Below are 26962 nucleotides of genomic sequence, written 5' to 3' on the forward strand. Positions count from 1 at the left end.
GTGGGGCCCAATTAGAAGTGATTAGGTCACGAGGGTTCTGTTCTCATGAATGGATTAATGTTATCACGGGAATGGGTTAGTTATCGAGAGAGTGACTGTATAAAAGTGAGTTTTGCCCCTTCTTGGGTCTGCACTCTCATGTGCTCTCTTGTCCTTCTTGCCTTCCACCATGGGATGATGCAGTGCAAAGCCCCTCACCAGGTGTGGGTCTTTTGATCTTGGACTTCCCAGCCTGTAGAACTGTAAGAAATAAATCTCTGTTCTTTATAAATTCTCCAGTCTCATGTATTCTGTAATAGCAGCACAAAATGAGTTGACAGCCCCTATCCTTTTTTTCCTTACTTTAAATGGTATTGTCCTACAGCTTGTCACTCTAGTCAGAAACCTTGGAGCTTGAGCTCACATCTACTGCTGCTTCTCACTATATACATCTAAGCAGTCCCTTTCTCTGTGTTCTTACTGCTTCTGTTATAAATCAAACCATCATTTTTCACCTGCACTATTTTTTCTTTCTTTTTTTCTTTTTTAAATTTTCTTTTTTTTTTTTTCAGGATAACTGGTATATTCAATATTACACAATGTAATCATTTTTTTGGCCCTTTACCAATTTCTCACTAACATCCATTCCCTTCCCCCTCCGCCTTTCCCACCTCTAGTAGCCTTAGTTCTGGTCTCTCCTTTTGAAAGTTCAATGAATATTTGTGATTGTTGTATCTTTCTTTTTTCTTCATTTATTTATTTTTTTAGCTCCCCTTATGAGTGAGGTCACATGGAATTTCTCTTTCTGTGCCTGGCTTATTTCATTTTCACCTGCACTGTTGCAATAATCCTTGGTGCTCTCTCTGTGTACCTCCAAGATTATACCTTTCTAATTCTTCCTCTACGCTACTATCAGAATATTTTTTTAATGCCAGTTCAGTTATGTCACTCCTTTAGCCAAAGTCCTTCCCATTTCTTAGGTAAAGGATCCAAATTTCTTGCTGTGGTATACAAGGTTATATAGGATTTTGCTTTTGTCTGGCTTTCCAACCATATCCTCATTGTGCCCTCCTTTATTTGCCTTTTAAAGTCCAGCCATACCAGATTGCTGTAGTTCCCTGAGCATTTCAAGCTGTTATATGCCCTGGTATATATACTTCCACTGCTTTGATTTCTAGAATCGTAATCATAGCTACTATATGTTGAGTCTTTATTGTCCACTGGGCTAAATGCTTACCTATATTCTCAAATAAACCTTACTACTACCATGTGAGAAAGGTGATGTTACTCCCAATTTACAGATGAGGAAACAGAAGCTTAGAGACATTATATAACATACACAAAGTTGTACATCTACTAATGGCAGAGCCAGGATTTGAATCCAATTTTCCTGGACCCTGAAGCCCATGTTTATAACCACTACTCTACATTGCTGCTTTCACTCTTGTCCCTCTTCCCCATCCTATATGATACCTTCATGTTCTGAGTCATCATCTCTGATTTCCTTTGTTACTGCTCCAATTGGAATTGACCATTCCCTCCTCTGTGTTCTCCTGTTGTTTATAGATTACTATCTTTTGTAGCATCTGTAATACTTTATTGCATTTATTTGGTTATCTTTCTTCTCTTAGTGAGCAGAAATCATGTCTTATTTATTTTTGCGTTCCCAGTACATAGTAGAGTGGTACATAGTTTGCCTTAATAAGTGTTGAATAAATGTATGTGTTGTGCTTAATATGCTCAGGTTAACTGTTAGCCTAAGACAATTGTAATAGGTTGTGTATTGTTTTTGGGGAGTGGAGAGTAAAAGAAGACGAGCTCCTTAGGCAAACTAATCTTAATAATAGTAGTTGTGGTAATATTAATAGTGATAGTAACTAATATTTGTTGAGCAATTAGGCCTGTTGTATAATTTTAGATGTATTATCTTGCTCAGTCATAAATAACCCTGTGAGGTAGCTACTGCTAGCTTTGTTTTACAGCTGAGGAAAATGAGGCTAGGAGAAGTAAAACAAGTTAACTAAGATCACACTGTGAGTGGTGGGCTCGTATTCTAATAGTCCTTGCTCTTAGTCATTACGCTTTCTTCCCCTTATTGGTATTTATTGGAAAATGTGGGGTGTTTGAGGCTCTTTTTAACTTATTGAAATTGAGTATTTCTTTGTTCAGTGCTCATTTTCTATTTAGGATAATGGGCAGAAATCAGGACTTCTTTCTAATCTCTACCTTACTCATTTGTTGTGATAGGCAAAATAACGTTTCTTCTTTCAACATTAAGATTTCCTTGGCCTTAATTGCTAGTTACTTCATTCCTTGTGACCTTTCTAATGAGTTTTTGAGCAATCTTCTTTTTTTAATACCTATTGTGGCGCAAGTGTTTTTGTTTTTGTTGTGTGTGCTGGTTAGAAATAATGTAGATGAAGCTGCCAGAAATGACTAAATGAAAGTATGATTTGTCTGTCCCTTTAAGACCCCTGGCAGATTGGAGTTAGTTGGCTTGATAATCCATTACATTTAATTTAGATTGAAAAGTTTTTTTCTGATATTGCTTTTGTTGCTAAACTGTGACCTTAGGATAGCTGTAGATTGTCTGCTTAATTCACTCGTTAGTATTTGTTATAGTTATACTCCATTGTTTAGAAGATTCTCTTGGTTTGGTGTGGTGGAAAGGGTATAAGCTTTGGAGTCTGAAACACCTGGCATCAGATTCCTGCATGGTTAACGTGATCTTGGTCAAGCCACTTAACTTTCTGAGTTTCAGTTACTTAAAGTGAAAATCAGTTAATATTAATATACCTCATGGAGTAGTTAAGATGATTGAATGGAATAATATATGGAAAATGTTGATACATATGAGGCATTTTATTAATGGTAGCCTATTTTTTTAAAAGAGTACTTAATTAATGGTAGCTATTATTTTAAAAAACTCATCTTTAATTAGAGACTTAAAAAGATAATAGATTGTGTATTCAACTATAGTTTAGAACTAGTTTTTGTGGTTGAACAAAGTGGAGCTAATTTTCTTCACTTCTAACTTAGCATAAGAAACCATCATGTTTTTCCTAATTCTATGTGAAGCTAACCAATTTCAGAAATCCCAAGGTACCATTTATGCATTTTGAGAAGAGAAGATTGTGTTTCTGAAATTGGGAGTACAGTTTTCCTTGTAGAAATAAGCTTGAAAAGCTTTTATGTTAGTGAATGTGGCCTTTTCATTCCAGTATTTCAAGATGTTGTTGCTGATTATATTAGGCCTTTTTGTATCAGCAAAACTCATTCCTAAATTTGTCATTATTTGGTTCTGAATTGCAACTGTATTACTTTCTTCCTTTGAGTGGATCTTGGGGCATGTCTGTGGTGGATGATACTGTTGAAACTTTGGAGTGTTGTGTTTTTGTGGAAAGGAATTGCTGTGTCCTTCAGTAATTACCTCTTGGAGTACTGGCCCATCCCTTTTTGCTGTTCTGAATTGAGATCAATAGTAAGCTACCAGCATTCTAAAATTGGTATAAATGCTGATTCTGACTTAAAGTAGACGGCTCATTTTGGGTGGGGGGTAAGACATGTTGGCCTATCCAAATATAAACTACATAAAAAAGGAAAAGAGAACTAGCAAGTACATTTTTAAAAGTGTGGATTTTGGATGTTCGAAATGTTTTATTTACCTTTCCATTTTTAATGATTATATCTGAATTTCTTAAGGGTGCTTCATATTTGAGGGTTTGTGAGGAGAGATAGCATGAAATAAAGATTTTGTCTTTCTTTGAACTTTCTTATAGTTCCAGTTGGAATTAATGGGAGTGATGATTATTTTTAAAAGCTACCAGAAATGAAATTTGTGGCTACTAATAATTGAATTCCTAATTCAAAATACAAATTTATTTAATATGTTAAAAATAAAAAATTCATAATTCATTTGTCTGTTAAGAAGGACTCTATGGAAAACAATGTATTTTTGACATATTTGAGAGCTTGGATGGTTTCTGTTTTTGCTCCCTGCTTGGTATGAAAACATGACTAGAGAATATTTAAACAAAAATATATAATGTATCTATTTTATGATAGAGTTCTTTTTTACTAACTTATTTTCTCTATTAGGTAACCATTGCTGTTTCTAGAAATATAGCCTGAGAGAAGGTAACAACTGGTTAATGATCAGTGTAATGTGAGATTTTATTATTTTACTATTACAGTATAAGACTTAAAGCATATTAGTATTTTTTTAAAAGTTTTAATTATAGCACTGCTTTTTTGATAGAAATTGTTTTCAAGTGGAAGCGAGTTTTGGTTAAATTAGAGTTGGATTAATAAATGATTTTTTAAACTAGACTTTGGCCAGAGTAATTGACTTATTAGTTCTTTTTGGTGATAATAGCTGTCTGTGGTTATTCTCCATTGGTAACTGTTGCCATCCAGTGGTTCATTTCTGAAATATAAAAATGAGATAAAATGCTTGTCCCCCTTCTCTCTCCCTCCCCTTTGTTAATTTTAGTTGAAGCTAAAAACCCCATTCATTTTTTTAAAAGGAAGGAAGGGAGAAAAAAGACTTTCTAGGAAGAAGACATAAAGGTTTTTGCCTTTAGCATTTCAGGAGAGGTTACCTATAAGGGAAAAACTTGTCATTTTTGGTGGGCTATTTTCCCACCCACTCTTTTGTTTTTTCCTTTTTCTACCTGGTAGGGCTCCTAGAGATCCTGCCTACTCTTCTTCCTCCACCTTTTATTCTTATACCTGATTAGAGGTAGAAAAAAGGATTCTATAATGTTTAGAACTTGAAGTAAACTTTCTTGCCATTGGCAAAAATAGTACTGCTATAGGTAGATGTGTTTATTTGCTGCTGAATGTAGCTGCTGTATAGAGATGAGCTATGTAACGGTACCATTTAGCCATAAGGAAATTGCTGTGATGGTAAGAAACTATGAAGCTTTTATATTCATTTACATGGTGAAGACTAATTTCATTAGACATGCAGTTATTTTGGGCTTATATGCATTATATATGGACATGTTTTTTGAACTGTATCACCAAGCCTTTTTATATTAAATATGCAGAATTGGTCACATTAAATATCTCCATGTGGCTATAAATGGTTTCTATCTTGGCTGGCCAGATATATTTTGAGGTAATGCTATTGTAATCTGAATTGCAAGAGTATGTTTCAGCAGATTTATATCTGGTAAGATATATGAACTGCCAAAAGCAATTCTCAAAATAATAGGCTTAATTGGATATTTTGTCCTTTTATTGATTCCACATTGACACAGGCTTACTTTAAGAATTTTAGAAAGGGTAGGACCAAAGAAATAGAATTGTTTGCTTTTTGGGACATCTAATTGACACAAATGTACCCAAGTCATTTATGTATATAGTTATACATAATAATTATAACTTGTTCTGGGGTTTTTCCCGTAAGTGTTTTGGATATTTAAAATTTGGTCTTGTGGGTCAGATCTTAAATATAAAATGACTAAAACCATACTTGAAAATTCAAGTGAGTATTGATAAAAATATGTCATGCTAGATTCTCAGTGAGCATGATTCTTCCAGTTTGAGAAAGTATAGAAAATAGACACTGTGGTGAGGGAAAGGACAAGAGTTGTAATTACACAGAATCATATTCTAAACATTATATTTGTATAGTATTTTATTATTTTTAAAATACTTTTACCTCATTTCATCATTTCAGTAGCACTGGCATGGGGGGAAGGGGTTGTCTTTATTGAGGAAGAAATTGAATGTCAGAAAGGTCAAGTGACATGTCTGAAGTTAAACACAGTGCTTAATGGAACTGGTACTTGAATCCAATTCGCCTGATCTCTTGTGCAGTATTCTTTCCATTTTGTCTCACTGCCTGATTGAAACTTGAATTTACATGCACTTTAAGACAAAGATTAATTAAACTCAGTAAATTGTCTTACGTATTGAATTTTTCAAAGACAAGTTATAGGTCCTCTGAAGACAAGGGGCACATCTCCATTTTGTTTTTCTTTTATCTTGATTCTTCCTAAGCACTTAGGAATGCGCTGTTTTATATATGTCATACTAACATTATTGACACCAAGTTGCTACTGGTTCTCTCTTTTCCTAGTGGTGGTGACCAGGCAGGCAATAAGCAGTCTGTCACCTTTTACATGGTCTTACTCAAATCTATCCCCAGTTATTCTTTCTGGCCTAACACCATAGTTGTATACTAGGTACATTATGTCTTTTTAAAATTGAAGTATAATTTACATACCATGAAAATTTAGCATTTTAAAGTCTACATTTCAGTGACTTTTAGTATATTCACAAGGCACAATGTTGTACAGCAATCAGTCACCCCATCTAATTCCAGAACATCTTCATCATTCCTAAAAGAAACTTCAGACCTGTTAGTAGTCACTCCCATTTTCCCCTCCCCCACTTCCAAGGCAACCACTAATCTACTGTCTGTCTTTATGGATTTGCTTGTGCTGGACATTTCATATGAATGAAATGCTGTGGATTGAATATCCCCCTGCCCCAAACTCATTGAAGCTTGAATTGTGCCCCCCAAGTTTTATGTATTAGAAACTTGGCCCCCACTGTCACTGTTAAGAGGGTGGGAAATACTATTATGGTAACTGAAAGGTGGGCCTTGAAGAGGTGATTAGGTTGTAGGACCATGCCATAGTGAATGGATTAATAATGGTGGATAGGGGTGTGGTTTTTTTCTCTCTCCTCCACTATTTCCTGCCATGTGAGACCCCTAGGTCACTGTCATCACCACCAGGGCCTTCATCAAATGTGTTCCCTGGACTTCCAGCCTCCGAAACTGTAAGCAATAAATTTCATTTTCTTAGAAAGTACCCAGTCCCAGGTATCTTGTTATAAGCAACAGAAATGGACTAATACAGAAAATCAGTACCAGAGAAGCAGAGTGTTGCCTATAACAAATACTTCAAAATGTGGAAATGGCTTTGGAACTGGGTGTTGAGGAGAGGCTGGAGGAATTTGGAGGAACAGGCTAGAAAAAGCCTAGATGCTGGTGAAAGTTTAGAAGACAAGAAAACCGAGGAAAATTTTAGATGGTTAAATGGTGGTGACCAGAATGCTTATGGAAACATGGACTGTAAAGAGCATTCTAAGGAGGTCTCAGAAATAAGAAAGAGTTTATTGGAAACTGGGGCAGAGATCACTCTTGCTATGAACTGGCAAGGAACTTGGCTGCATTGTGTCCATTGCCTAGGACTTTGTGCAAGTTGGAACTTAAGAGTTGTGAACCAGAGTATTTGGCAGAAGAAATTTCTAAGCAGCAAAACATTAAGGAAGCTGCATGGCTAACTTGCAACAGCCTCCACTGAGTTATGGCAGCAAAGGCAAGACATAAAGCCAGAATTTAAAAGGGAAACAGAGCGCAAAGATTTGGAAAATTTGCAGCCTGGCCATATGGTAGAGAAGCAGAGAGCATTTTCAGTAGAAAGATGGAATGGTGCTAAGAAGATTAGTACAAAAGAAAGAGATTATCAAGAGAAGGGGGAAAAGTCCCTGGAGGCATTACAGAAGCTTCTGGGGCCAACCCTTCCATTACAGGTCCAGTGGCCTAGGGAGACAGAATGGTCTCAAGGAACAGGCCTGAGGCACCCTCCTCAGGCTTGCTGCCCAAGGCCACCTCAGGAAGCTGCTTCCAGCACCAGCTCTCCACCTGCTCTGGCAGCTCCAGCTGTGGCTAAATTATCTCCACGTGTGGCTGGACCTGCAGCTTTGGAAAGTAGAAGCTGGAAGCTTTGGTGGCATCCATGTGGTGTTAGGTCTGCAGGCTCACAGAATGCTAGAGCTGTGAAGGCTTGGGAGCCTCCACCCCAATTTCAAAGGATGTACGTATGGAAGAGCTTGGGGGCCCATGAAGAGATCAGTCACAGGGGCAAAGTCACCATGTAGAGTCTTCGCTAGAGCAATGCTGAGCAGAAACGTGGGGTCAGAGTTGCAGCAGAGAAACCCCATCAGAGCCATGTCTAGTGGAGCTGTGAGAGCAAGACTGCCACGGAGACCCTAGAATTGTAGAGCTACCAGTGTACAACACCAGCGTGCGATAGAAGTGGGGCTGTCTGAGGACTTGGGGACCTAACATCCACACCAGCATTCAGAAGACGTCAAACAGAGTCAAGGTACATAATTTATGAGCTTTGGGATTTCATGCCTGCCCTGCTGGGTTTTGAACTTGTTTGGGACCTGTTACTCCTTTCTTTTGGCCTACTTTTTTCCTTTCTGAATGGAAATATGTGCTCTATGCTTATCCCACCATTGTATCTTGGTAGTAGGTAACTTGTTTTGAATTCACAGATGGGACTTTGAACTTTGGACTTTTGAGTTGAAACAGGTTAAGACTTTGGGAACAAAATGATTATATTTGTGTGTGAAAAGGACATGAGTTTTGGGGGGCCAGGAGTGGAATGCTGTGGATTGCATGTTCCCCCAAACTCAGTGAAGCTTGAATTGTGCCCCTCAAGTTTTGTGTATTAGAAACTTGGCCCCCACTGTGACTGTTGAGAGGGTGGGATATTTTATTATGGTAACTGAAAGGTGGGGCCTTGAAGGGGTGATTAGATTGTAGGATCATGCTGTAGTGAATGGATTAATAATGGTGGACAGGGGTGTGGTTCTGAGGGCTTTAAAAGGAGAGCACATGAGAGTGTTTCTCTCTGCTCCTCCATTTCCTGCCATGTGAGACCCCTAGGTCACTGTCAAACCACCACCAAGGCCTTCACCAAATGTGTTCCCAGGACTTTGGACTTCCCAGCCTCCAAAACTGTAAGCAATAAATTTCATTTTCTTACAAATTACCCAGTTCTGTGTATTTTATAAGCAGCAGAAACGGACTAATACATGGATGAAATCATGCAATATGTGACCTTTTATGTCTGGATGCTTTCACTAAATTTAATGTTTTCAAGGTTCATTTATGTTATAGCATGTATCAGTACTTATTTCTTTTATAGCTGAATAATATTCCATGGTATGGATATACTTCATTTTGTTTATCCATTCATCAGTTGATTGATATTAGGGTTGTTTCCACTTTTTGGCTATTATGAATAATGCAGCTATGAACATTTGTGTAAAAGTTTTCATATGAACATGTATGTTTTTAATTCTCCTAGTTATAAACCTAAGAATGGAGTTAGTGGGCCATATGGTAATTCTGTGTTTCACATTTGAAGAACTGTCAAACTTTTCCACAGTGGCTGCACCATCTATATTTCCACAAGCAATGCATGAGAGATCTTACATTTTTTGAGAGTAGGGCATTCATCACTTCTCAAATGCATCTCAAGCCCATTTTTTATTTCATTTCCTTTCTCTACCTGAAATACTCATTCTTCTGCCTATCTCCATCCCTATGTCTGACCATCTATTGAAATTCTATGCATCCTTCAAAGCCTAGTTCAAATGCTGCTTCTTGTGCAAAGTCTTCACAGATTGCTAGGCCTAGAAGTGATTTCTCCTTCATTATTATTATTTTTTTTTGGTGGCTGACCAGTACGATGATCTGAACCTTTGACCTTTGCGTTATAACACCATGCTCTAACCAACTGGGCTAAATAGCCAGCCCCTGATTTCTCCTTCATTAATGTATATAGTTGTACCATTTATTTCTCTTTTGAAGCCTTTTGTAATAGTTGTTGGATTTTTTCTTATTTCTTCTACAACATTTTTGTATTCTCATGGTACTTTGTATATAATAGGCCTTTAGTAAATATTAGGAAATGAATGGGATAGGTCTGGAAATCCTTAACTTGGATTTTTAAAATGTTACATGAGATATAATATTTATAAAATAGGAATGTTAACATCTAAATACCATCTTTAATAAAAATTTCTAGGTGGCTAACTGGTTAGCTCAGTTAGTTAGAGCATAGTGCTGATAACACCAAGGTCCAGGGTTTGATCCCTGTATCGGCTAGCCACCAAAAAAATAAAATAAAATTCTTGAATTTTTCCCACTGCAGTGGGTGTTTTATCTATCCTCCCAACTGACAGGTATATATATCAGCAAATATCTCATAATTTCCTGGCCTTGCAACAAGCTCTTTGTTGTAGAAGCAGTTATTTCAAGGTGATTTGACAACTGGTTGCCTATATTTATCTATTGGCATGGATCTAGAATGGCATCTTTGTCTGTAAATTGCATGTTATAGAACCTATGTTGCAGTATATATAGTATGTCGTTCAAAGTTATTAAGTCTGAAGTTAAAGATTTATTTTGTAAAATTATAGTACATCACTAGATAATAAAATACATTTAAAGCATTTTAATTTTACTGTTGTTATTAGGATATCTTCATTTGGTGTCCAGTGTGAAAACTGCTGACCAGCTAGCTAAATATGCCAAATAACATAGCCCAGATACTGTGGTCATTTGTTTATATATGTGTGATGTGGTATGTCATAGTGGTTAAGAGCACGGACTCTGTAGCTATACAGCCTGGTTTTGAAACCTGATTTTGCTGTTGATTAGCTGTATGACCTCAAAGAAGTACTTAATCTTTTCGTTTTTGTTTTATTTTAATCTGTCTACAAATATGCTAACTTCCCTATCTGTACATATTTACATATTACTATATACCTATACAAGGGTACTTCAAAAAGTTCATGGAAAGATTTAGATTATCTTTTAATTCTATTCTTCCATGAACTTTTTAAAGTACCCTCATGTAGGTGTATAAATATGTACTCATGAATATACACACATGTTCATATTTACATATATACACATATAGGCTTTTAGCAAAATAAGGATCATATGGTTTTGAATTCTATAGATTTCATTTAATTTTGTGAATATTTTCTCATCCTATTAAATATGCTTTAAAAACATTGTTTTAAATTACTGCATAAATAGTCCATCGTGTGAATGTACAAAATATATTTACCAAATTCCCTGTTGTAGTTATTTTCCCTCATTATTGGAATCTTAATTAACGCTACTATGAACGTCCTTGCACATTAGTTTTCGTCTGGCTTTCAGATAACTTTTTTTTTTTCCCCCAAAAGATGACCAGTAAGGGGATCTTAACCCTTGACTAGGTGTTGTCAGCACCACACTCTCCAGGTGAGCTAACCGGCCATCCCTTTATACTGGGATCCGAACCCGTGGCCTTGGTGTTATCAGCACCACACTCTCCCAAGTGAGCTATGGACCGGCACTTCAGATAAATTTTTAAGGATAGATTCCTTAAAATGGAATTACTGGGTCAAAGGTTATGGGCTTTTTAAAGTATTTTGGTACACATTTCCAAATTGCTTACCAGAAAAGTTATGCATATTTTATTTGTTAAGAAAATTTATTTAGAATTATTTTGATTTGAAGTTGGAGAGTTACATGTTTATTTTTATAAGTCGACTTTTGCTTATACCAGTCATTCATTTTGACAAGATTGTATTTAATGCCTACTATATACCAAGTGCTTTTAGGCCCAGAGGATACTAGGCCCAGAGAATAAAGCAGTAAACAAATAGGTATGATTTCTAACCTCATGGGATTCTCCTGTCTGTAGGACTCCAGATACTGGGCAGTGTGTTAAATCTTATTTTATTTCAGAGTCAGCATTGAATAAATTATTTGGAAAAGAGGAAAACTGTGCCTTAATGACCTATCTATACTATCAAGTTTTTTTTTACTGTCCTGGGAGTTTACGTCTTTCTAGGAGTTATGTTCAATGCACTTGTTTCATTAAAAAAAATATTGCTTTTCATGCTCTGCTAGGCACAGAAGATATAGTGCTCTTTAGGAAACTTTAGTGTATCTGGGTTAAAATTGTAGTCATGTCTGAAGATAAACAGATTGTTGTAATGCTGCCTCACAGTCCCTTCTCATAGCCCTATGTTTCTACAATAATTTATCTTGTTATATTTAAATTCCAAATAAGAAGTCATATTACCTTAAATTGTAGCTGTTCTAATCATATTGATATCAGTTTCATGGATATTGCCTCTTTAATTCATAAACAGGTTGAATCATTTATTTTGGACCAAGAAGATCTAGATAACCCAGTGCTTAAAACATCGGAGATATTCTTATCAAGTACTGCAGATGGAGCAGACTTACGCACTGTGGATCCGGAGACACAGGCACGACTAGAAGCATTGCTGGAAGCAGCAGGTACTTTATTTTTTGTTTTTTCTTTTTCATCTCTTTAAAATTCTAGCTCTCTTTACAAAGTTATATAAGATTATCCCCAAATTATATAGCATTAACTAAGATTTGAAATCTCTGTAAAGTTTATTTTACTTTTATTTTATATTTTACTTATAAATATATTTTTATGTTATTTAATATAAAATGTTTACATTTTATATTTTAAAAATTACTGGTTGAAAGTTATCAATGAATGATTTCTGGTTCAACTCTAATTTTTTTAAGGTATTACGATAATCAGCTAGTTAATCAAGGAAAACTTAACCTATTACCAATTACATTATAAAATAAAAATGTGGGGGATAAATTTAATTCATCAAATTATGATTTCTTTATCTTAACTGGTTTGGGGAATTCTGCATGTTGATTACTTGCTTATTCACTTTAATCTATGTTTAACTTAACTATAAATAGCTATTTTTTACTTAGTAGATATTTAAATAAAAATTGAACACAAACTTGGAATAAAATATATCAAGCTCTGTCAATTACTTGTTCTGAAGTAGCAGAACAGAAAAATCTGTGATAAGCATGTTTTCTGAAAATAATATGTACATATTATTTTATATTGTACAACCTGGTCATTATTTGCTATACAAAGTTTCCATTACACTGTAATGAAAGCCTTTTATCTCCCCTAAAATAGTTAAAGAAGGAAGTTAACTTTTCTAGTCCTTATGTATGATGTTTGAGATTTATTCACTTTATATGACATTCCCTGTATTTTTTTTTTTTTTTTTTTTTTTTAAAGATGACCGGTAAGGGGATCTTAATCCTTGACTTGGTGTTGTCAGCACCACGCTCAGCCAGTGAGCAAACCGGCCATCCCTATATGGGATCCGAACCCGGGGCCTTGGTGTTATCAGCACCGCACTCTCCCGAGTGAGCCACGGGGCCGGTCCTGACATTCCCTGTATTTAATTGTTTAATATAAATATATATGCATATAACACACACATTAGAATTTAATTTAGATGAAGAATTTATAGCTTATTTTAAAAAATAGTGCCTAGAAACTTGTCAGAGTGCCATATTTTTACCTTATCCTTTATAAAATCTATTAAAATGCAGAAAACTCAAAAAGTTTTTAAAAGAACAGAAAATTTCGTTCAGTTTCTGAGTACTTTAATAAACATAATAGTATTAAAAGATAGTTATTCAGAAAAATCACAGTAGCCTTTTAACATGTTTCACATTGAAGAAAGAAAACCCATTTCACCAAATAATGACAAGGGGAAAAGTAAGAGATAAAGGCAATTGAACATTTTTATATTGTTCTTGGAAAGATGTAGATAATATGTTAGGAATGTGTTTACTTGATAACATCTTGTAAATCCTTTAACTTTGTCCTGTTATGGAAAAACATAGGTACAATTTATAGCAGATTGACTTTTAGTCCATCTAATGTGTCTTTTGGGAACTGACAGAAATTTAAAATTAGTTTGAACAAAATTTTTAAGTATCCAGCAGAAGACTGATTAATTTAGGGCAGGACTAGTAACTTTTAAAAAAGTGTGAAGATGAATTACATTGGGTGTTCCTCCCTTCTAGTCTAGATTTCCTGTGAATCTCCTAGTTGTGATTTATGCATATACTGTATAAGATCTGAAATGGCTGTGCTATGCCACCTTCTAATTTTTTTTTGTTTTGCTTAGAGCAGAGAAAAATGTGGAGAAAGTTGCTTCTCTTCTCCAAGTGTTCTCTGGATTAATTTTTTTTCCTTCCTAAGCCCAAGTTTCTTTAACTAGTGGTAGTACATCTTTACTCTCTGGTTGAGACTGGAACTTCACTCATGTTGTGAGTACTACTTCATGACCCTCTGATTAAAGGCTTTAAACTCATTTCTCTTTTTTCTGGGTGCCTCATAATTCTTATTCAGAGCTGGCTCTTTTCTGGTGCATTAGCATTTTTCCTGTTTTTTTCTTTTGGTTCATAGTAAATTTGGTGTAAGCAGGTATTTACTTTAGAGTTGCTTGGGTTTTTTTGTTTTTTGTTTTTGCCTCTATCGCTAGAAAACAAACTTTGAAAACAATGACTTTCTGTCTTCAAGGAGGTGTCACAAACTACTGAATTTAAAATTTTTGTATATTTCGACAGTTTAAACTCCAGTCATTGTTGTATATGATATTGTGTCCAAAGAAATTATCATGTATACTTAAAAATAATGTTCCTCTTTCTAAGACCTATGCAAGTCAATTGTTTAATGAATGCTTTGTTTGTGCTTCAGTATTTTCATTTGCTTTTTGGATATTATATTGAGTCTATAACATTTTAGATGAAATTTTAGACTTATGTTTGTGTTTTTAATTATGAGATTGTGCTAGACATTACTAGCCCTTCTTAAGGAAGATAAAATTCTTGACACTCTTTTAACTTAAACAAAATGAAGTAGAAAATATTTTTTTCTTTAAGATTCTTTGAGATTTTTAGAGAAAATTAAGTATTAAGGCCATATTAGGAAGAACTTAAAAATTTTTTTTTCTAAATTATAAGTGTAATACATATTATAAAATAAGCTAAAGCAATATAAAATATAAATAATAATAAATAAATGATAATAAATAATAAAGCCTTCCCATTGTCTGTCAAGGTTTACATATACTTCCAGACTTTTCCCCTTGTGGTAACATAAATACATGTATATGTTTGAACATACATAATTTTTAAAAAATGAAGTAGGATCATACTATACAAAACGTATTATGACTTTCTTTTTCTTTCCCACTTAATTTATTGTGAGCATCTTTCCATTATAGTTTATGTTGATCTTTCTCCTCCTTTTAAAGGTTAAGATAATATTCTTTTGCTTAGATGGACCATAATTAATCTGACCACTTCCTTAAGTGAGGGATATTTAGCTTATATCCAATTTCAGTATCACAAATAATGCTATAGTTGATAGCCTTATATATCTGTGACTTTTCTTACATGTGCAAGTATCTCTACTGGACAGATTTTTAGAAAGTGGTATCACTGAGTCAAAGGATATTTGCATTTAAAATTTTGCTAACTATTTCGCTAACTATTGTCGAATTAGTCCCCCAAGTTTGCACCTTCCTACAGTTTTGGGAAGGCGTCATACTTCAGACAACCTTTTTTGTCAATTTCATAGATGAAAAATAATATCTTACCATTTTAATTTGCATTCACTTTATATTATTAGTAAATTATGTAGTAGCTCTTTATAAATGATGATATACATTCACTGGATGTGGCATATATGATTTTTCCATTTTTATTTTGCCTTAACTTTATGATGTCTGTTAAGAATGAACTTAATTTAAAATGTTGCTCCAGAAGATGGTTCTAAGTGGATATTTGACCAAAGGAAGAAACTGTTGGATTATTTATTATAATATTATAGAATATTCCTTTCATTACTACTGAAGTAGTATGGACAAATATCCCATAGTAGAGATCTTATGGAATGACTATGTACTTTGAAATAAATCTCTTTCATTTGGTACAGTAAGCACCATACTAAGTTACATTTGGAGTTAGGTAGAGGACAAATTAATATTATGTGCATCATAAAGATGGAAAGACTAGGGCCAGCCCCGTGGCTCACTCGGGAGAGTGTGGTGCTGGTAGCGCAGAGGCCACGGTTTTGGATCTTATATAGGGATGGCCGGTGTGCTCCCTGGCTGAGCGTGGTGCAGACCACACCCTGCTGAGGGTTGCGATCCCCTTACCGGTCAGGAAAAAAAAAAAAAAAAAAAGATGGGAAGAGTAAAACGTGGGTGGTTATGTCATGGCCTTTTGACATTAGTGGCAGAATTGAAATCATCAACCTTATATTTTGATTGTCAGCCTTATCTGTGGAGACTATGCCATTTCTTTGCCCTAGATTATATTGTTTAGAAACATAATTACAATTTGCACTTCTATTCTTTTTCTTTCCCTGCACTTCCTGATTGATTGACGCAAACTGAAGGAATTGGCAAATTGTCAACTGCTGATGGTAAAGCTTTTGCAGATCCTGAGGTTCTCCGGAGACTGACATCCTCAGTTAGTTGTGCACTGGATGAAGCTGCTGCTGCACTGACACGGATGAAAGCAGAAAACAGCCACAATGCAGCACAAGTGGACACGTATGTGTTTAATGAATTCTAATGAATATTAGATATTTTCTTGAGTGGATTTGGGGGAAGTAGCCAATTTTGGTTAACTGTATTTTTTGAAGGAGTTTATAAACTTTAGCCAAATTAATATCATAATAGATGTTATATTTTAAGTGGATATATAAATGTGTATGTATTATATAGATAGAAAAATGGATATTTTTATTCTTGTGTTCACTCTTATTCATTGAGCATACTTGTGGAATGTACTATACTAGAGTCTATGCAAAATCTAAATTGAATAAGACTTGGTTTCTACTTCTAAGGAAATTATTTATTTTGAAGGTTGTATTAGTAAACTTTAAACTGACAGTTTGAGTAGTAATAAGTGAGATGAGTTAACTAATGTAATAATCTAATTGTTTGCTACTCAGATGTGGTCAATGGACTAGAATTATCAACATCATTTCAGAGCTTGTTAGAAATGCAGAATCTCAGACCCCACCACAGATCTACTAAATCAGAATCTGTGTTTTAAGAAGAAATGTGTGTGATTTCTTTGTACATTAACATTTGAGACTCACTGCTCCAGTCATTCTGCAGTAAAATTGTTTTCTTAGATTTTCACCTCCCTCTTACCAAATAAAATGTTAAGCCATAGGGTTATATCCAAAAATGTCTTTGGGAAGCATTACATTAGTAGAGCTTAAAAACTTATGCAACTAATGCTTTAAAATTTTTTTTAACTTAAAATTTGTTACAAGGTGTTAAAAGATTTTGAAAGAAAAAACAATAGCTATTATCAAATTCATGTACTGGTTTCTGGCTTGTTGACATACGTAATTAATTAGAATTACAAACAAGATGCTCAGCAAATAAAATGTTCATACAATTTTTTTTCTCCTACTGTATTAGCATTTTTCTGTGTATGAGTAACTCTTTAGTGTAATTTATCACAGGACTGAGGATAGTACGGACAAATATTGTATAGTAGAGATCATATGGGATGAATCTTTCTATATGAGTTAATTGTTGAAAGGTTTTGTTTTTCAGTCGCAGTCTGGCAGAAGCTTGTTCAGATGGAGATGTGAATGCTGTTCGTAAATTGCTAGATGAAGGCAGAAGTGTAAATGAACATACAGAAGAAGGAGAAAGCCTGCTGTGTTTGGCTTGTTCAGCAGGCTATTATGAATTAGCACAAGTAAGCAGAAATAATCTTTAGTGATTAAAATTATGGAACAGTTTTAATATTTTATTTATTTTTATTACTCATAATTAGAGGCCAGAGTCTTCCTCCCTCTTTACTTTTTGACAGTAGGTGAAATAGCAACAGATATCAATGCATTTTGTTGCCCGTACATGCACCTCGGCATGGTTCGTTTTTCTGCCACCTACTCAAAGCTAATCCTAATGAATAAGAAACAGATAAAAATATTAATCATATTTTAAACTTGTCTTTAGAAATAATACACAGCTATAATGGAAAGTGGTAATTTATTTTCATGGCATTCAGATTACCCCAATTCTTTTAAAGTTTTTCCTTCTATCTTAGAGCAATAATGGGAAATAGCCATGTTTTTACCAGTTTCTGCTCTGTAATTATAGTTTTGCTCCTCTCTTGCTAGATAACCTAAAGCATAGCACTAAACCTAAAGCATGGCACAAATTTTTTGACAGGAACAGTCACATTTTATAATAGGATAGCTAAAGTGATCACCTATGTTATTTAAAGGTTAATAGGTAGTGATGTTGTAAAATGAAGCATCTAACCTGGCCTTCTGAGCAGTGAAAATTAGCATATTTTTTCAAAATGTGATTACTTTTCATTTTTCCTCACAACTACTCTAAAAAAATATCTTCTCAGATTCAGTGTATTCTCTAGAAGTACTGTTAATAGTAAGAATTGACCATTTCTCTGTATATCTATGTATTTTAAAGGTATTGCTTGCTATGCATGCTAATGTTGAAGATCGAGGAAATAAAGGAGACATAACTCCCCTGATGGCAGCTTCCAGTGGAGGTTATTTAGATATTGTGAAATTATTACTTCTTCATGATGCAGATGTCAACTCCCAGTCTGCAACAGGTATGTAGAGAATGATATGTTAATTGTGGGAAAATAAATTGTCCTAATTAATTCTAACCTGAGAAAGAAAGTTTTGATTCCTGGGGAAAACCAGTGTAAACCTATAGAAAAATCTTAGCCCTTGTGTAGAATCTCTGAGTAAAATACAAACTGATTTTATATCTTCAAAAGTCTTTAAAACATACTTAGGTTCTATTTGTTTAAGATTGATGGTGTATGTGGTATATATACTTATATAATGGAATATTATTCAGCCTTAAAAAAGGAGGAAATCTTGCCATTTGCCACAACATAGATGGACCTGGAGGACATTATGTTTGGTGAAATAAGCCAGACACGGAAAGAAAAATATTCCATAACCTCACTTATGTGTAGAATCTAAAAAAAAAGTCAAATATAGAGAATAAAACATTGGTTACTAGGGTTGGGAGGGGAGGAGAAAATGAGGAGATGTAGGTGAAAGGATACAAAGCAGAAAATATGTAGGATGAACAAGTCAAAAGATCTAATGTACAGAATGGGTAATATAGTTAATAGTAGTGTATTGTCTTTAGGATTTTTTCTAAATGTGATTATAGCTGCTCTTGCCATAGGGGGAAAAACTGGGTAACTATGTGAGATGATGAGTATGTTCATTGGTTCCTCTATAGTAACCATTTTATTATATATATGTGTATTTTATAATATCATGTTGTATACTTTAAATATACATAATAAAATTTATTTTTTTAAAAAAGATAGTTTTTCTGTTGAAGACAATTTCTTTTACCACGTATGTAATGTATAAAGAGGCAAAATTATGAACTGTGTCTCCTGTAATTCTTTATCTCATTTAAATACAATTCCCTTGACTTTAGGTTTTAGATTAACCTGAGAATGTTTCCGCTGCAGGGTTTTTCTTTCTTTCTTTTTTTTTTCTTCCCTACAGGGTTTTTGATGTGGAGTGTGCTGAGTACATTTACTAATAAGATATTCTTGTGTAGCATAAAAGCTACCCTAGTAAGGACTACTCTTTTTAATTGTTTTAAGTACTCATTACTACCTATTTTAGTTATTTATACTTTGCAGAGTTATAGATAGAGCAGTCTTGAGTTATAGGTGTAGATTTGGTGGAGAATTTCTTTGGATTTAATTCATGCCCTAGTGGGGCAAGCACATGGTTTAAAAAAATTTAAATAATGAAAGCATATCAGTTTTCCATACCACTAGGTAAATGTTAAATGTAGCCTAATTTTTTTTTTTAGCTGTAAAACAAGTCTTAATTCATTTAAAAAGAAAGACTAAGATCATAGAAAATATGTTCTCTGACCATAATAACAGAAGGAAATTTAGAAAATTCACAAATGTGTGGAAATTAATTACTAATTAATTACTCTCCTAAATAAACAATGGGTAAAAATAAAAATCACAGGGAAATTAGAGAGTACTTTGAGATGAAAATCAAAGTGCAACATACCAAAATTTATAGACTGCGGGGCTTCTGCAGTGCTTAGAGGAAAATTTATACTTGTAAACACTTATATTAAAAATAAGAAAAATCTCAAATCAGTAATATAAACTTCTACCTTAAGAAAATAGAAAAAGAAGAGCAAACTAAACCCAAAGCAAATATAAGTAGGAAATAACAAAGACTACAACAGAAATACATGAAATAGGGAATTAATTAGAAGGCAATAGAGAAAATCAACAAAACCAAAAGTTGATTCTTGAAAAAGATCAACACAATTTGCAAACCTTATCTAGACTGACCAAGAAAAAAAGAGAGAAGACTGAAATTACTAAAATCAGAAATAAAGCAGGGACATTATTACATTGTCATTAAGGTTTTTTGTGGTGATAAGGTTTAGTTTCTTTCTCTTTCTTGTTTGCATTTTTATTCTACCAGTGGGCTTTTTTCTACTAGTGGATTTTGTTCTTTCTTGTGTATTTGTGGTAGTGATTATCATTTTTTGGATTCGCGATACAGAACTTCCTTGAAGATTTCTTGTAGGGCCGGTAGTGTGGGGATGAACTTGTGCAGTTTGGTTTGTCTGGAAAATACACAATTTTTCCCTCATTTCTGAAGGACAGCCTTGCTGGGTATAGTATTCTTGGCTGGCAGTTTTTTTCTTTTAGTATTTTGAATATATCATCCTATTTTCTTCTGGCCTGAAGAGTTTCTGTTGAGAAATCTGCTGATAGTCTGATAAGGAGCTCTCTTATAGGTGACTTGATGCTTTTCTCTTGCTTCTTTTAAGATTCTCTCTTTGTCTTTGAGCTTTGCCAATTTGACTATAACGTGTCTTGGAAAAGATATTTTTGGGTTGAATCTGTTTGGGGATTTTTGAGCATCCTGGATCCGAAGATCCCTGTCTCTCCCCATGCCTGGGAAGCTTTCCATTATTATTTTGTTGAATAGGTTTTCCATGCCTTTTCCTTTCACCTCTCCTTCTGTAGTATCCATTATTCGAATGTTTGAGCACTTAAGGTTGTCTGCTGGCTCTGGTAGATTTTCTTCATTTTTTTAAAATTCTCTTTTCTTTTTTTTTTGTCCACATGAGTTATTTTGAAAAGACTGTCTTCAAGATCAGAAATTCTTCTGCTTATTCTAGCCTGCTGCTTAAGCTATTGGTTGTGTTTTATATTTTGTTGAGCGAATCTTTCAGTTCTATTAGTGCTGCTACATTCTTTTTTAAGGTATTAATCTCTTTGTAAATTTCCCCCTTCATGTCCTGGATTTTTTTTCTTGTTTCATTATGATGTCTAACTGAGTATTCTTGTATCTCAGTGAGTTTCCTTAAGATCGTTGCTTAGATTTCCTTCTCAGTCATTTCAAGGGTTTCTTCTTTATAGGGCCTGGTATTTGAGAATGACTGTATTCTTTTGGTGGTGTCATATTTTCTTGGGTTTTCATATTTTTAGTGTCTCTATCTTGATGTCTGGTCATCTAGTAGAGCAGTTGCTTCTTCTGTTACTCTGGTGTGGGCTTTGAAGAAAGAGATGTCTTCTTTTCTGGTCTCCACTGGTGACTCTCCTTGTGTCAGTGCAGTCAAGTGTCTGGCAGGCCACCTGCATGGTAGCCATGGGTACTGCTGTGGCATTGAACCACTTTTGCGGTGCCCATGGCAGTGGTGGTGGCTGTGGTGGGCCACCCGTGTAGAAGTGGTGTTTTTGCTGTGCTCCTTGCCTGCTTCCTGGCAGGGGATGCTGCCCTTGGCTCTTGCCTAGGACCCCAGGCATGCTCTGTTTCTTGCTTGCTTCTGGGAGGAGGGGGCTGCCCATGGCTCCTGCCTCTAATTTATTTTTAAAATGAGCAAGACTCCCTAGAAGAGATTGCTGGCCATTTTGCTGACCATTGTGTCTTTGTTATAGTAGTATTAAGTAGTAATAAACTCACAAAAAAAAGGTCAGGAAAGAAATAAGTGGCAGACCAAGGGGTAATGATCTTTTAAAGAGGTGTTTCGTCTGAAAGAGTTATGCTAGGGTGATATATACTTGTCTTGCTGGCTTATATTGTAAATATAGGTTAAAGATATGTGTTAGGAGGAAATGTACCTAAAACAATGAATTGTCTTTTGAATAAATTTGTAAATATAAAGGAGAGATAAAAGAAAATTAAGAAATGAATATACATAGAAAATGTTAAGTGTTCTAAGTTGTACAGTATTGGATGAAAAAGGAGTAATTTTGAACGATACATTAGAATATTTTAGATAAAAAATGTAAGTGATTTTCCAAGATGACACTTAATCTTGTTTAATAAGCTAAGGACACATGAAACTAGGTAAAATGTGCTGTTTATAATAACCCTTCCCAGAATATGTTTTTGCTCTTCAGTAAGTATTTAATATATTGAGGAAAGTATTAAAAAGTTCGTAGTATTAGAGGGCATATATGTGGTACTGAAGAATAATATAGATTCATTTAAAGCTTGCCAGTTTTTTTTAGGTATTTGACTTAATTTGGTCAAAATATATTTGTTGTTTATTTTTATTTCCTGCTCTGTGTTTGGCCAGTTGGAGATAAATTATGTATAATTTCTATCTTCAAGTAGGTTACCGAGTTAGTCAAAGAGACAATACTAAGTAACATGGAAAACAACACAGATATTCAGCAGTATGCTAAGTACTTAAGTGCTATGGCAATACTGCAAATGGCTGAAAAGGCATTACTACCATTACTGCTGCTGCTGCTACTGCCACCATCACTACTGCTACCACCTACCAAGCTAGTCCTGATGTTTCTCTATTTTTTTTCTTTTCTTTATGTTTTTATATGAAGTTTAAGAATAGAATAAGAACACTAGTCTCAGAAGGGGGAACCATGCTGACTATCATTTATTTCAACCAAGAAGCTTTGTGCATACTACAGTTGGAACCCTTGAATGTGGCTCCTTGTATTAATTAAATAAAGAAAATATCTCTTATATTTACATAATAGAAAACAATGCATTTTAGACAGTGTTGGTGAACCACCGGATTTGTTTACTTCATCATTTGTCTGATTACAAAAGTAATATATGCTCACTGTGGAAACATTTGAAAAATGCAGAGAAGTAGAAAGGATAATGGATTACTCTCTTGTAATCTCTGTGGTACAGAACTCACCACTATAACCATGTTAATTTAGTTTCTTCCAATACTTTTTTGATGTATAAAGTTAAACAGTTAAAATCCTAACTTATGTGTAATTTTGTTTTGACTTCACTTATTTTCTATTTTATTAACTATTTTCTACAATCATTTTTTAAAGGTTGCATAATATTTCATTGCACGGCTATATCACAATTTAGAAGGGGGCATCGATTGTTTGCTGAACCACAGCAAAAGATTTAAAATTAAGATGGTAGAAAATAAGTCTCAACATACCAATTACCTTGTCCAACCACAATGGAATAAAACTAGAAAAAAACAATAAAAGGGATACTAGGGACTTCCAGTCAAGATGGTGGAATAGATGGTCCCCGGCGTCACTCTCTCCCACAAATCAACTAATTTACAACTATTAAAAAGCAACAACAGCCAACCTGGGGCCACCAGAGCTCAGGGGAAGAGGAGGAGAGACCTACAGAGTGCATGAAGGCCAAGAAGCCATGATGAGAAAAAGAAAAAACCTCTCTGAGTGTTTCAAGCCCCAGCTACTTCCAGGCTGGAGCTGCTGAGTGCATGGACCAGGACCCGCAAAAGCCACAGCTGTGCCCTTCTGATGAAGTTGCATGGAGGTGGCAGGGGAGAAGAGGGCCTTGGTGGCCCCCAGGCCAGCAAGACCACTAATAGGGTTCCCGTGGACCCAAATAGGAGTGAGGAGCCACAACAACTGAAAAAAAAAAAGCCACTTAGAGGCCAGTGAGTCATCGCAAGGGACCAGCGTACAGCCCATCCCATGGGAAGTGTTTGTAGCATGGGCAGTGGGGGAGACGGGCCCACCGAGAGAACACTGGGACACAGCAAGGACAGCTGATCTGCCCCCCAATCAGCATAGGACCACTCAGAGGAGACTGGTCAGGAATATAGAATTGCATGGGGTGCAATTTGATGAAAAGATTCAGGCCCAGACCAGTGTTTCTACACAGCCCAGGTGCATTGGATTTCACTAAACCTGGAAGTCCTATGAAGTCCTATAAAATCCTACAAAAAACTGTTGTATATGTGTACAATGGAATACTACTTAGGTATAAAAAGAAATTATAGGGCCAAGCCTGTGGCGCACTCGGGAGAATGCGGAGCTGGGAGCGCAGCGACGCTCCCACCGCGGGTTCGGATCCTATATAGGAATGGCCGGTGCACTCACTGGCTGAGTGCCGGTCACAAAAAAAAAAAAAGAAAAAGAAATTATATTCTGTTATTTGCAGCATCATGGATGGAACTGGAAACCATCATGTTAAGTGAAATAAGCCAGGCATAGAAAGACAAATACTGCATGATCTCACTCATGTGGGATTAAAAAACAAACTGGTTCTCATAGAAGTAGACAATAGAATAATGGTTACCAGAGGGTGGGTGGAGAGCAGAAGGGAGGGAAAGTATTGGACTAATGGGTACAAAGCTATGCTATCTATCCTAAGTGAATCATCATGCAGTATATGCATATATTGAAATGACACATTATACCCAACAAATATGTAGAAGTGAATGTTAAAAAGTAAATAAATCAATAAAAATAAAAATAAGAAAATAAAATAAATTACTTGCTTCTGGTTAACAGCATCATGCTATATACACTCCTTTTAGGAAGACTCAACAAAGAGGTTGCTGGTATTAAGGAAATTTTTAATTTCTCCTTGAGGATTCTTAGGGATCATCAAATTCAGTGGGTTTTAAAGTTGTTTTCAACCAAAGAACCCTAACTTTAAACAAAATAATATATGCAAGCACAGATATGATAGTACAAAGATAAAAGCAGAGTTCATCTAAAGTAGGTGGTGGCTTAGATTTCTGGTCTCTAGGCCTCCCCATCTCCTTCTGCAGTTTCTGAGGAACTTCTGATGGGGGAAGGGAGTGTGGTTATGAAGTTCTCTGGAATACAGTTTGAAAACCACCAGATTGCTCCAGCAGCTTTATTTTTAAAGAGGTGGTGGGACATTTTGAGAGAGGAAGAGGTTTGCCTGAGGTTAAGTTGTTGTTTTGTTTTGTTTTTTAGCTGAAGTGGGTATACTACATAGAAGGGTTATTATGTACCAGGCAGCAAGCATACACTCCTTGATGGGCTTCTCACTACATTATCCAGATGACAATTTCAAACACTGTCATCCCCACATCTACCTACCACTCTTTACATCCACTGATGGCCTTAATTCATACTTCATTGGGAAAACAGAAATTTTTAGAAGGAAATTGCCTCATCTTCACACCAATAAGTTCCTAGTCAGGTTCATTTTTTAACTAATTAATTTTTTTCAACAATCTACATCTACTGCCTGCATGTCAGCATCACTTAGAGAGCTTGTTAAAAATGTAAGTTCCCAGGAGTCTTCCTTCCATACTCCAAAGCAATCAGTCTAGGGAGAGACCAGGACTGAAAACCATAGCTTTACACTGCAGCTGTGTGGGCAAGATGTGCTCACCATTCTAGTCACCTGCTTTTTTTTTTTTTTTAATATTATTATTATTATTATTATTACATTCTAAGATGTTGTGGAGTAGAGGGAGGGAGAGGGGCTGGGAGTAGGAGGGTGGGAAAATGGAGGTGGGGTGGTGAGTCGGGCATGGCTGAGGTGGGTCGGGAGCCTGGGGGGTTTCTGGCTGTGGCAAGGTTGTTGCTGGGCTAGATGCGAACAATGGATGGCCGGGGGCCCTGGCTGAGGCCCTTGGCCCCTCCCCACCTTAGTCACCTGCTTTTACTTATGCTTTCTATTTGATTCCAAATACTCTTCCCCCACCTATAAGAATCCTACTCACCTTTTGAGGCTCAGTCCAAATATAGCTGCTTCCTCTTTTTTACCCAAACAAAAAATCCTAACTCTGTTGAGATGTAATTCACATACCATAAAATTCACTTGTTTTAAGTGTACAAGAATGATTTCTAGTAAATTTATAGTTATGCAGTCGTCAACACAATCTAATTGTAGAACATTTCCATCACCACAAAAATATCCCTTTGCCCATTTGCAGTTACCTCAGTCTCAGACAACAACTGCTCTACTTTCTGTCTCTATAGATTTGCCTTTTGTGACCATTTTATATTGTTCAGACATTTGTAATATGTAGTGGTTTATTTAAGGGAATTGAAGAGATATAACTAGAGCAATAGAATAATCATAAATGTATCTGTGTGTCATAATTTTGTGGAGTCTTTTTGTTCTTTATTAGGAAACACTGCACTAACTTATGCCTGTGCTGGAGGATTTGTTGACATTGTGAAAGTGCTACTTAATGAAGGTGCAAATATAGAAGATCATAATGAAAATGGACATACCCCCTTAATGGAAGCAGCCAGTGCAGGTCATGTGGAAGTTGCAAGGGTTCTTCTAGATCATGGTGCAGGCATCAACACTCATTCTAATGAATTCAAAGAAAGTGCTCTTACACTTGCATGCTACAAAGGTACTCTATATATGTATGAATACAATTTTTTACATAACCTTGAATGTTTGAATATTTGAGTATTGAGTTTTTGAGTTAAATTTGTATTGCTTATATTTTCCCTGTGGTATAAAATTATCCAGTTATAGGAGATTATGTAGAAAGTCTAGTTTACCCTGTATTTCTTATAGTATAGTTTCCTAATGTATGTTTCTTTTTTATTTTATCTCAAATTTATTCAGTTAACTATGAAGTCAACCAAACCACTTAGCACAGATTAAGAGGGTTTTTATTATTTAATAACTTTTATTTTATACGATTTTTTCAACATTTATTTAAAAAATAATACACACCCAAACAATAGTAATGATACATACTTGATACAAAAACTTGAAAAACACAGAATAGCACAGAAGAGAAATTTAAAAATAATAGGTAATACTACCATGTAAAGATAAAACGTATGTAAACAGTATTTTAGCGTATGTACTTCCAGTGTGTCTTAAAGTATGTTTATAAACAAACATATATATATATATATTTTAAACAAAACAATCATACTCTAACACTGATTTATGGTGTACTTATTTTATTTAGCAGTGTGTCATCAACATCTCAGTAAATATTCTTGCAACACAACTTTGATGATCACATAGTATTTCACGATTTCAGTTAGGAT

General features: G+C 35.1%; 1 protein-coding gene across 4 annotated transcripts in view; it reads left to right on the forward strand.

Annotated features, from left to right (window-relative positions):
• Window positions 1-26962, forward strand: part of ANKHD1 (ankyrin repeat and KH domain containing 1) — a 119290-nt gene that overhangs the window by 14151 nt on the left and 78177 nt on the right. For all 4 annotated transcript variants that reach the window (XM_063088174.1, XM_063088177.1, XM_063088176.1 and 1 more), the window contains exons 2-6: window positions 11950-12100; window positions 16071-16227; window positions 17251-17398; window positions 18136-18283; window positions 26071-26304. In XM_063088174.1, the coding sequence (XP_062944244.1) occupies window positions 11950-12100; window positions 16071-16227; window positions 17251-17398; window positions 18136-18283; window positions 26071-26304 (838 nt within the window). The remainder of the gene's footprint in view (window positions 1-11949; window positions 12101-16070; window positions 16228-17250; window positions 17399-18135; window positions 18284-26070; window positions 26305-26962) is intronic.

Source organism: Cynocephalus volans, chromosome 2 (assembly GCF_027409185.1).
Source record: "Cynocephalus volans isolate mCynVol1 chromosome 2, mCynVol1.pri, whole genome shotgun sequence".
Lineage (NCBI taxonomy): Eukaryota > Metazoa > Chordata > Mammalia > Dermoptera > Cynocephalidae > Cynocephalus > Cynocephalus volans.